The sequence below is a fragment of the Mastigoproctus giganteus genome, chromosome 12 (genome assembly GCF_048544385.1).
Source record: "Mastigoproctus giganteus isolate SK-2022 chromosome 12, ASM4854438v1, whole genome shotgun sequence".
Taxonomy (NCBI): Eukaryota; Metazoa; Arthropoda; class Arachnida; order Uropygi; family Thelyphonidae; genus Mastigoproctus; species Mastigoproctus giganteus.
The window spans coordinates 90,499,028-90,510,781 of NC_143586.1; the positions used below are offsets into that span (position 1 = coordinate 90,499,028).

Genomic DNA, 11,754 nt, shown 5'->3' on the forward strand with positions numbered 1-11,754 from the left:
TATTAATCCAGAAATAGATACCATAAAGGTGAATAAAAACAGGTTGTAATTTAAATGCAACGCAAGAGAAACCAAGCATCTTACAAGATCTGAGAATATAAATTGGCATACTCATTTGACAAAATTCCGGCCATTAATTTATTGACTTGCTTTATATTTCTCAATGGTTGGAATTTAATTTTCGCAGTTCAAAAGTGCATTTTGCTATCTATTAATACAAAGGGATCCTGAATTCTATACTCCATTATATTATCAACAGTTAAATCCCGTGTAGAACTTGCACATTAAAAAATTGCCCTCGCAAATATTATGTACCGAAGTTTCCAGCACGCATTTATCGATGACTCCACACACATTTGTATGCTGTTCTTTCTCTGCATCTCAATGATCGTTTTCAACCACGTTATTTTAGAAGATGGGGGGACATACTAGGGTGGAGCTTTTTACTGCCAAAGTATAATCACAAACTGCTACTACAGTAAGCAGATAGGAACTCTACCTGTCTTTCTATGCAGCGCCACACATTAAAGCTGTATGATATGACACGAGACAGTGTGTCACCATAGTTACCGAAAAACATCACAGAACCACTGGAAACGGTACTGGAGATTGAAGACACAACTGAATGTTTCTGTACATCGATTGAGCTTTAATTCCACAATTCGAATTTACTTCTCGGGTTATCTCGTGGCAAATCGTTAAAAGTAATTCTCAATGATTTCAGGAGATATTGAGAAGGGCTACGATTGTCTATTGGAAGATTGCTCTTGTGTCCTGGGAGCTCATATGCTGCGATTATAAGTACGTGTGTTATTCTTTATCCTAGAGTCCGTTACTAACAGGTTGGTTTCAGCGTGAGCGTGTAGCTTTATTAATTCGGAACTGTATATGGAGACAAGTACGTTGTCTGATTTTTTAATTTGTTTTTCCACGAAATAAATTCCACACCGTTAAAAGAATCCTAGCCAAATATAACAGACATTTACCCTTGACTGCCATCCACCGTGTCCAGTAGCTTGGTGTTATAAATTCACAGCGATAAGCGAAACAGAACTTGATGGAAAGTAGGACCATAATATTTAGGCAATATTTTAAGCCAAACCAACTCTATTGCGATTCCTGCGAAACTAGTATTGTGGATAGCAGATTACAGCTTGTAGTATATCGGCAGTGCATCTGGTAACTTTTCTTTTCCACGGCCAGGTGTGTCCGGTTTCAATCGATTCGCCTCCAGAGCAGCGGTTGGAACATCAAGAAGGAGAGCGTGTGACCAACAGTGGATGATCACTTGCTGCGAAAGGACATTCTCAAGGACTGTGGGTGATATCCTTCCCGCTGGCAATACTCGCACTTCGGCTGCCTTTAACTTCCTCCTTAAAAACTACTCATTCATTTTATGATCCAGGAACTTAGTTTAGTATTCGCCAATTTTTAAAATCAGAACACTTCTACCATCTACCCTTCCTTTTCCCAAAATGGTTAGAGTACTACGAGTGAATATCAAGTTGTGTAGGTTCTAAGTATGCAATTTTAGTAGCACTTTTCGTAGGATTATCAGCTTATTTAAATCGAAAGAAATCCATATGTTGTTCATTAATGAAGTGGTAGGACACACGAAAAGACACTTTGAAATTGAACGTTTAAAGATTATCTGCAATCCTTCCAGAAAACTTCTGCAATGGAGATTGGCTTCGCTATTTTACTGAAGCCATTGGCTGGCTTCAGTAAAATTTACTCATACTATTTCCCTTCGAGTGGTTTCCCAAATTAATATCCCTTTTGTTATCTGAGACCTGACCTTTATTTATTTATAAATGGATAAATAAAGGTCATATCAAGATGCAAAACAAATGTTGACGTCAAAGATAAACATGCATGAAAAAATTACGAATATATTTGAAATCGCTTCACACTTTTGTAGCCATGAACTGGCAGCTATCCATAAACGTTATGTTGAGAAGTTTTTGAGAAACAAAAGGTCCATTGAAATCGACTAGCAATTGAGCCAAAGGAAAGTTGGCAGCTTGATACAACAACCGTTCTATCCTAGGTGTCTTGATGGACGGACAGATAGATGGCGGGGGAGGAGAAAGGCAGAGTCATTCAGTCGTACACATTCTTATGGTAGGGTAGCCAAGAGGTGTGGGTGTATACTTAGCCCTTCAAAGAGCAATACTGCAAGGTGCTCATGTACGAAAAGACAGAAACATTCGATTTTTCTTGAATAACCTTTCTTAAATTTGTGAGAAGCAGGAAGAATATGGTCGAATTGAATACTTTTAAACGAACTGTGGAAATAAAAACTACTCGGGAATAACATTAATTAACCCACGTTGTTAAGCTGAAGTCTATTTGTTAATTTTATACACTCCTACTTGGTTTAACGAAAATTTCGGGACCTTTAAAACTATCATATATCAAGCGAGGTCTGTCTCCCCCACCCATTGTGAACTTCAACACATCCAGGAAATGGTAAAATCTTTCAAGCTGGACATTATTAAAGTCCAAAAATAATCTGGAAAGAAATAACACCCCAGAGATGAATTCAATAACTGGGCCCAAATTATTAGATTCAAAGTTGATGGCAGCGGAACAATTTGTAATAATCACCTTGACATTTGCTCAACCCGCCAGATAACAGCACGTAAATCTCTAACCCCGTTTCGGGAGCTCATTGACAGCCACCTGGCAGGATTCCAAACATACTTCAACAGCAAATGCTATTGTCAACATCGCATTTTAAATTTAAGACAGTTCATTGAAACATTCTGGAATTTATATTCCTTAATGTGTTTCGGAAAACCATAGGATTTGCTAAAGCTAAGATTAAGGAGGCTTGAACGACCAAAGTAAACATAGTTTACCTTCCGACTTCCTTTCAATAAGACATCAATCATTTCTAAGCCTACAGTCTCTCTCTCTCTCTCTCTCACACACACACACACGAGGGACTTAGACTACCTGATACAAGTCAAGCGATTGCTAAGAGGATTTATTTTTCTCTGCACTTAACTGGTTGCGTATTGGATTTTCAACCCTTTCTAGAGCTGGAACATAATTGATTCTTCATCTCTAAGCTCTTGAAAATGTTTGTAGTACGATCGTTCTGTTTCTTTAAGGACGTGTAAAATTTACATTTTATATCACTGGTACTTGGCATTACTTAAATCTGTTCTTAAACCTTTGTTTTATTTGCAATAGTGGTTTTAACTGGTCCAATTTATTCCTATCGTGGTCCTAAGCTTTTGTCAAAAGTATCATAATGAAAGTAGCAAGTTAACAAGCGATAAACTTGGCAATCAGTCCGATAAATTTATGATTTATATAAGTAACTGTATGACAAACGTTTTTCTTCTTTTCAGTATGCAATGGTTAAAGCAGTTTTAACACTTTCTTTCCATTAAAAACAAACCGATTTCATACTCCACAATGTTGAGGCGTGCTACAATCATATACCACAAAATGGCGCTATACATTTGCAGACGGCTAGTAACTGGTACAAGGGAGATCTAGGACAGCTAATGAATATTAACTGGATGTAATTCGTATGGCTGGCTTTGCACACGAACTAGCATATGTAGGTAATTGCACGTTGTTTCGGTGGAAACTAATTCTTCACAATGACTCCATTTAGAAGAAAGATGTCATTTGCCAACCAAAACGGCACATTCTCTCTATCTGCCTATATATCTATCATCTATCCAAACGTGTTTTGCAGCGATATAACGAATTATTATTTTTTAAATGATAAAGAAAACAGAAATCCCTGGTAAAAATTTTATTTTATGATCGGTATCGAAGTTTCTCAACTTCGATACCGCTTGTCATTGGAGGGAGTCCCAGTTCCATTAGAAATCATCGTGGTTAAGTTCATTTAACTTTATTTGTCCCATTTTATGAACACAAAGCAGTTTTTTCTCTGATTATTTCTTTTACGATGTCTCACACCAGGAAATAAAGTTAAAAATATCGGATGAAAAACTGTACTGATCTATCTGGGTCTTTGCTTTAGCGATTGCTGTTAAGATTTTTATCATCACTATCAGTTGCTGACTTGAGCAGAAATTTGAGGTCCAATACCACTTAGCGCGAATACCACAGCAAACGTACCATATCTTTAGGAATCCTTATGGACGAGGGAGGTAAAAGCTGTAGATCTAAACTGAGGTAATACTAAACTGCATTATTACTGTTTACTTCTGCGGGCAAAGGATGTCCAGGCTTCAATTCTATTAGCCATTTAGCGTTACTTTTTTGGACAATTTCCCACTTTTTATCAAGGGATCTTCCATATATCGAAGTACAATAACTGCATCACCAGAGGCAGAAAGCGCGTGATAACTTTTTTCCTTCCATTTTTTTTTGATACCTTCGCATACACACGTGGCTGAAAAAGACCTTGTGTTTACTGGCTCTAGCCCAACCGCTCGTCGACGTTAAGCAATGTCGAGCATGATAAGCGACTTGGTAGATTCATTTGACAGCCATTTTGCCTGATGGTATCTAGGTCACCAACCTCATAAGATCTTTGCCTTTAGGTGCGTTGTCTCAATACGCTTAATGACTTACGCTGTGTTTTCAACTTCACTCAACAGCGCCTAGTGTCAAACGTCGAATTTCGTAGGGCAGGCTGGGTATGTTTAAAGGAAATTTCATCACCTATGTAGAATACTCATATACGAGTCTCGAAGACCAGTTCTTCTGAAGCCTAATATTTGCGTGGATGTTAATCGATATACAATACGGTTCCGCGCTTTTGATCTGCATAATTTAGGAGAGTACCTAATTTTATGGAATGTTGGTTGCGAAGCAACAATAACCCTCCTCTTAAAGTCACTCTGCTTTCACGATGCTGTGGAGGAATTCTGCCAAAGTTGTTTTTGTAATTCTATTAAGGTAAGCCCAATAATGCACAGTTATCGTCTATCATACCCGGATATTTCTAAGAAGTTCGGTTGCCTTCTCTTTTACCCACATGACAGGGTTTGATTGATCTCTCTGCTGAATGGACGCCCTCCGCCGCATATTCTTCGAGAATGAACATAACCTTGTCCTGAACACATGTGGTGTAGATATTTTTGGATTTCTTCATGTTTCTCGGCGAAGTTTTTCACCTACTTAAGTCTTATTATAGGTACATACGTCTATTTTGCTTCTTGTCCGTCTCCTTCATGTTAGAAACTTGAAATGGAAAGTAATATTAAAAGAACTTCAGCAATCCTTTAGCAACTGACTCATGCTCAATGATTGTTTCTTCTTTCCACGCTTCTTCAAGTGCAAAAAGACCTGTGTCATATATCATTCCCATTTTAACTGCCTGTTCCTCCCTTAGCAAGCTTTCTCGGTGTTTTTAATAGTCTCCATTCAGCCACTACTTGTTATCTAAAGCCTTTCTATTCAAAAACTCTCGGGCATACTTTCTTATTTCTTACTCACAAAGATACACATTTCTTACCCTTCAGCTAGCTTTTTTTTTCATACAAAAAAGTGTGTGCAGTCGTGTTCCTCATGACAGATGCGATTATCGGACTGTTGCTTTCGAAAGTTACAGCTTCGTGCTCAGCTAGCAACAACCCTCAGGAAGTATTTGATAAGCACGCGGATCTTCTTATTAGAATGCTCTACCAAACTTCAACGTTTAAAGATAAAGATTCGAGCAAACGTTTCTTAAGGAGTTTCGATGAATACACGTCAGCTAAACCTCGTGTCTTTTGTTCATTAAGTCTTTTTGAATTAAAATTTAAAGATTTTAAGTAAATGATATCTTCAAAAGGTTTAGTTTGCTAAAGATTGTTATATAATTAACCATCTTCGAAAATTTCATCTACTTGTTGCATCCATTTGATTAACATTTGTGGTAAAAATCGGGAGGATACAACGGCAACTTTACAACTGGTTAAGACCTGTTTTTGTTGTTTGAATTAATACGTAATTTACTCTTTGATGCAATTTCTTTTATATAGTTAAGTAATCTAGTAACTTTTCTCCTCTATCTGATTCATACTTCCTATTCCACGTAATCTTAGGGAGCTCTATTAAACAAAAGTACGCCATTAAACATACAGCTTATTCAGTAATTGCAAATTCTTGTGGTACTATCGAAGAAAGGGTTATGAAGGGGTCTATTAACTGAACTTTAGATTTACAATAATTCAGATCCCATCGATGGATTTTGAAAGATCAGAGAGAGAAGTTCGTACTGAGTATTGTGGTGGGTCATCTACCATCACTTAGAGAATCCACGTAATTCACAGTAAATCTAAAGCTCTAAACTCCACATACGCTGTTGGCTGCATTAACCCATTATCAACCACCATCGGTAAATGTATGAGGAAATCTGCCGTTCCATTTAGACATTAAGATTATAGTGGAGCTTTGCCTATATTTAACGAATACGTCAGCAGTTAATTGGCTTTCTAAGGAGTGGAAACTAGATGAGTTATATACCACAAACTACAGACAGAGATTTAATGCTTAAATTTAGACACACAAGGGCATACCGAACTTATTTTGCAAGGTTCTGAGTAATTGGTCCCTTTTACAATGTATGAAGAAGTCAATATGTTGATTGAAGGCATGACGTGGGAATTAAAAACAAATTCAGATTAAATAATCAGACCTTTGAACTCCACGTTTTAAAAGCAATTTGTTTATTGTTTGTTGGTTTTCCAGAAAGATAAAAAAGGAACGAATTAAATGTTTTATGGCTCTGATGGAATCATATATTATACCACTGTTATAAATATGCAGATCTCAAATTGGAACTGGTTTCTAGAGCGTGAAGACCGAATAGTTTGATAGAGACGATGAACAATTATTAATTGGTTTTAAAGAGGATCTTGCTGCGTTTCAGTAGTCTGGAGAGCTGTGTTTGTTTAATAGGCATAGAATGTTCTGTTATGAATCTATTGAAAACTGACAGAGGAACTGTATGCGTATAAATTCAGAACGTTAAATATCTCATGTTAAATACATTAGGAGTAAGCGTGGATGAGAAGTAAAGTGTTCTGAATATTTGGTAGATTGCGTACTCCTAAATTAATACATGACAATCACTGATGTAACAAATTACTGAAGTGACAAGTCGAGGTTATTGCCGTTCGGAAGTTGGCGTGAATGAACTATCTTCAAAAAAGAGAAAATGGTTGTTTGGATCTGAGAAGAAGCGCAGCAACAAGTTGAGGAGAGTTTGTATGTCAGAAATTATGTTGTGAATTACGAATGGTTTGCTTTGGAGAAATTTTAGGGGTCTCTTACAGTCAGAATACTGTGGCGACCCTTGACTCTACTGTGTGAACTTTCCTAGGCTAACGAAATCAAGTCCCGTCATGCAACTTAGGAAAGTAAACAGTCCATCTGAACAAATAATCTGAGACGAGGTTGTTTGTCATCTGAATGCTGATCTTGGACATTGGATGACTGTGCTACTTTAGAGACTGATCTAGATTGTGGTTCATTGGCCTAAGTGACCTTAGTTATTGATCCTGGTGACTGGTAGTACTATCTAGTGCCACCTTGCAGATGGTAGTCCATCCCATTGTGTTAGTTAACTTGATTGATTCCAGGTAGTCGAATCCAGATGATGTCTCATTGTGCTGCCTTGGCGACTGATCCTAGATGATGGCTTAGCGTGCTGCTTTAGCGACTGATTCTAGATGGTAGCTCGTTGTTACTTTGGTGATTGACCCTCCATGGTGGCTCATTGTGCTGTCTTAGCGACTGAACTAGGAGATGGCTCTTTGTGCTTCCTTACTAAGTGATCTGCACGATAATATAAGGGATGTCAAACATTGGCTGAAGTTGCTTAATCACAATGAATGTAATGGCATGTATTATATTATGTTCAGAGTGCATTTAATATAAAAGGAGTTTTTCATTTTGTTTTTTACGTTGTTGGAAAATAAATTTCGAAAAAGGAAATAAAGACGAACTTTGTCTTTATTCTGTTCTAGTTCGCTTTGTCAGGACTTATAAATGGAAACTATTTTTGTTTTATGTACACCCTTCATTTCGGCTTGGTTTTTAATGGATGCTTTATTCGCCTGTATTTGGGAAAAAAGATACCTTTCTTTTTATTTTAGTTTCTATACGTTTTTGCGAAATTAAACAACCCACCATATTTTTCTCTTACGGGTGAATGAACTCAGGCTGGATTAACAGGTTTCCAGCCACTGTGTTTGTCTGTTTTATGTTCTACGTGCTACTGAACAAAAGGAAGCCACTTTGTGGAGTTACATTAATGATGGTATGAAAAGAAAGCACCAGGCATGTTTTTTAATCATTTAAAGAGGAGTAATATCGGACTGAAAGCAAACCCTTATTAGTTATACTTTACAGCGTGATGGGATACAGTATTAAGAATAAACTGCAAGGAAAATATGATTTAAGTGTGTGTGCAAAGGAGGAATACTAGCTCATACCTAGTTCCTAAGATTGCTAAAAGATTTGGATTCAAAATACCAAGTCACTGACCAGTAAAACATTCAACTCTAATTCGGTGCTCTTGAGATCTGCTCCACTTAAATACATTAGTGATTATTGCCATCCCCTTATTCCAAACCTTAAGGAGCCCATATGAAAACTTTAAGGAAAATCAAGTGGAAAGTTGAAGGAAAGAAATCAGGAAAAAAAATCAGGAAAGAAAGTTGAAGTGACTGATTTAAACCAATTATTGTTTTCGATTTTTTAAGATTGATTTATATTTCGTAAGAACTTCTAAAATGCGGCGTAAATTTTGCTATTTATAAGAACACAAGAACGGGTTGCAAAATACCACTTTCAAAAATCGATACACAGATCCGTCTTGTGGAAAGTCTTCAGTTTCAAACATTTATAATTATAGTCGATACACAGTACACGCAAATTCAAACTCAATCAATAAACACGCCACGAGTAGTGATATACAAAAGTTAACTTTAGCGTGCTATTTTGACAATGATTTTGGAAAGAAATTTATAAAGCAGAACTCATTAATATTCAGATTGGATTTGCACTGAATATAAATAAGGTACAGTCTCTTTCTTCTCATAAAATAATGAATGAGGCAATTAAGTACTGATCTGGATGGATGGATGAAGATTGAATGAGTCAGCTTGAGAGCCAGAGGTCTTGATATGTCATTCTATAAACTCTATTGTGAGACTCCAGTTTTAATATTCAGAACATGAATGACTTCAACCATTTTTTTAACACCGATAGAGACGTGCATGCACAGTTCAATGATCTCTGTGTTGAGCAAAATAAGTCTTGCATTCATTTGAATCCACGATATTAGGAATGCATACGCAGAAGAATCCATATTCAACAAATTCTGGGACTTCCATTTGTTCTTCGTTCTCCTAACTGTTGAATCGTTAATAACATGATGTTTATCTAAGCTTGTCCAAGTCGTGGCAGGTCCCTGGTGGACTGGATCTCATCTATTAGCTAACCTGGTAAACGAATAAACGTACGTTGTTGAATGCCGGCTGCATATGGATCAGATTATGCCAGAACCAACATATGATGCAAGAAAGAGGTCATAATGCGAGAAAAGTTTAGTGTTTCAGCGGCCATCTACGTAATTTCAGCATTTGCAATGTGCTCAATACTCCGTACTTAGTCGGTCCAAAATCTGGCAACCGTTTTTAAACCTATGTACGGACGCAATGTTCAAGCGAGCACATCACGACAGCTGACCTTCATTCTGCGGGTGGATGTTCACCTCCAGCTGCTAAAAATTGTATAACGTGTCGTCTACACCTTGGTGCATGACATAGCAAATGCAGCCATTTCGAAACCATGACGTAATGAGTATGTGTACGAATCCAATCCGATCTTATTTCGTGTGTGTTTCTGGTTGGCTTTTACCAAAGAGATAGAAAAAAATCGTTTAAGTGACCCGATAATCAAGAGACACAGCATGGGTCCATCACCTGCAACAGACACAACTGCGAAAGTCAGTGTGGTCTTCCCTTTGTTTATTAGTATACATTTATTCCAGCGCAGATCAATAACCCTGGCTCTCCACCAGCTGACCTCCAGTTCGATCGACATGAGGCACAGCCTTTAATACCTGTTTCTGTTACTTCCACAGATCGTCACGAGTGAAGTTTATGAAGTCCGTAATTAAGGTTATGTACAGCAGGTCATAATCGCCCTAGGTGTTGTACTCCAAGGCCAACTCTTTAAGAATTTTATGGAGGATGAGCTGAAGGATGTAGGATGACGATTCTATTTTCGTGGCTCTTTAAGTGGAATTTCATTAGCGGTTGCTGCAATCTGTTAAATACAGGATGATTCAAAAATAACTGAAGACTTTCAATTTTTAAAGTGTTCAATTCTTTTTGAATTACCCTGTAACAGCAGTTGAAGCAGACAGAGGCAGATAAATGAATATATTGTAGCGAGATAAAGAGAGATGAAAAGTGATGGATGAATTAGCAATTTCTAGCAAAGGTAGAACACAGAGAATGCATGTTGGGTCAGGCACACCATATTTTAATTCATTCAACAAAGAAAAAAACATTTTTACAGAGTAGCTAATGATCTTCCTACACTAATAGATCACCCTATGTGTCTGTGCATGTATGTGTCATCATCCCCGCTTCCTTTATGAAACTGCAAACAGTAGGGGAAGGGGGAAGGAAACGGGTTCAAAATGTATGACGTTACGCTTACGTTTATCCAACCAACCAACCAACAAGCCAGGGGAGCTTTGAGACTCAATTAACGTTATTAACACCACTCATTGAAAGGAGCGATTATCGCTAGGGCAAACAAGTGCACGAAACGTCGTGGTGGGTGAGAGAGTGCGGGTGGGAGGGGATGGTGGAACTGTTCGTTATTATTTAGCTGACATCGTACAGAGTACGATATTCGAGTGTGGTGTTTTACACTAAGTAGGGGAGAGCAATCGAGGAGGCCTAAAAGAGTTGAAACAGATTACTCACGTTACGTTATAGTCTTGGAGGAACTCAGGGGGATGTTGAATTTCAGCGGTGGTCGTCCCCATCTGGGACCAGATCCCGACAGTCGCCATCGCAGTTCGGAAAGACACACAACAGTTTGTGTCGTCTTGTAGGTCAATCCACGTGGATATGCGTAACAGTCATCACCAGTATCCAGGAGGTGATGGCAGGAGGTCACGGTATCCTGCAGATCAGAGGTCACAGTGCGATTGTTGTGCACGGCAACAATCCATGAAGAAGATGGAGAGGTAAAAAGAGAGAAAAAAAAAAAAAGAAAAATCACTCACACAATCGTCTGCGATCCCTTAAGTACAAATAGAGAAGTTTGCAGGCCATCTTGACCCCTTTGGAGTCAAGAGCGAGTCCGTTGAACGATATACTCCCGCTCAACATATAGCCACTTGCATGCGGTTTTATTTCTTCGGAACGAGCGGTTTGGAAACACACTGAAAACACACAGGTAACCCGGTGACACTTGGCACTCTTCAAAAAACGGAGCTTGGACCGCGGTGCCCGCCTTCCGCCTGTTACGTCAAGCGTCGGGGGGGATAGAACGAGGGGGTAGCTAAAAAAGCGGAAGATGGGGGGTCAATCACGTGACTTGGCTCACCGATGGCCACGTCCATTAAACCTCGGCTTAGCGAGTGAGCTTGTCAAATCGACAACGAACACAAGACAGGGACTGGTAGCCTCACGTTTTCCGTACGCGATGGAGAGACGCTGTACAGTTTACTCGTGCGCGCCTGTTCTTTCGATTTCCGCCTATCACGCTCATGAGACAGGATAGCGTCACAGGACGCGCGCA

At 38.5% G+C, this 11,754-nt stretch overlaps 1 protein-coding gene across 1 annotated transcript in view; it reads right to left on the reverse strand.

Moving 5' to 3' along the window:
* LOC150077262 (potassium voltage-gated channel protein Shaker-like) overlaps positions 1-11,186 on the reverse strand; it is a 325,204-nt gene extending 314,018 nt beyond the window's left edge. Inside the window, exon 1 of the mRNA XM_090386063.1 lies at positions 10,932-11,186. Within this exon, the coding sequence (XP_090242189.1) occupies positions 10,932-11,020 (89 nt within the window). The 5' untranslated portion in view covers positions 11,021-11,186. The remainder of the gene's footprint in view (positions 1-10,931) is intronic.
* Positions 11,187-11,754: the final 568 nt, after the last annotated feature.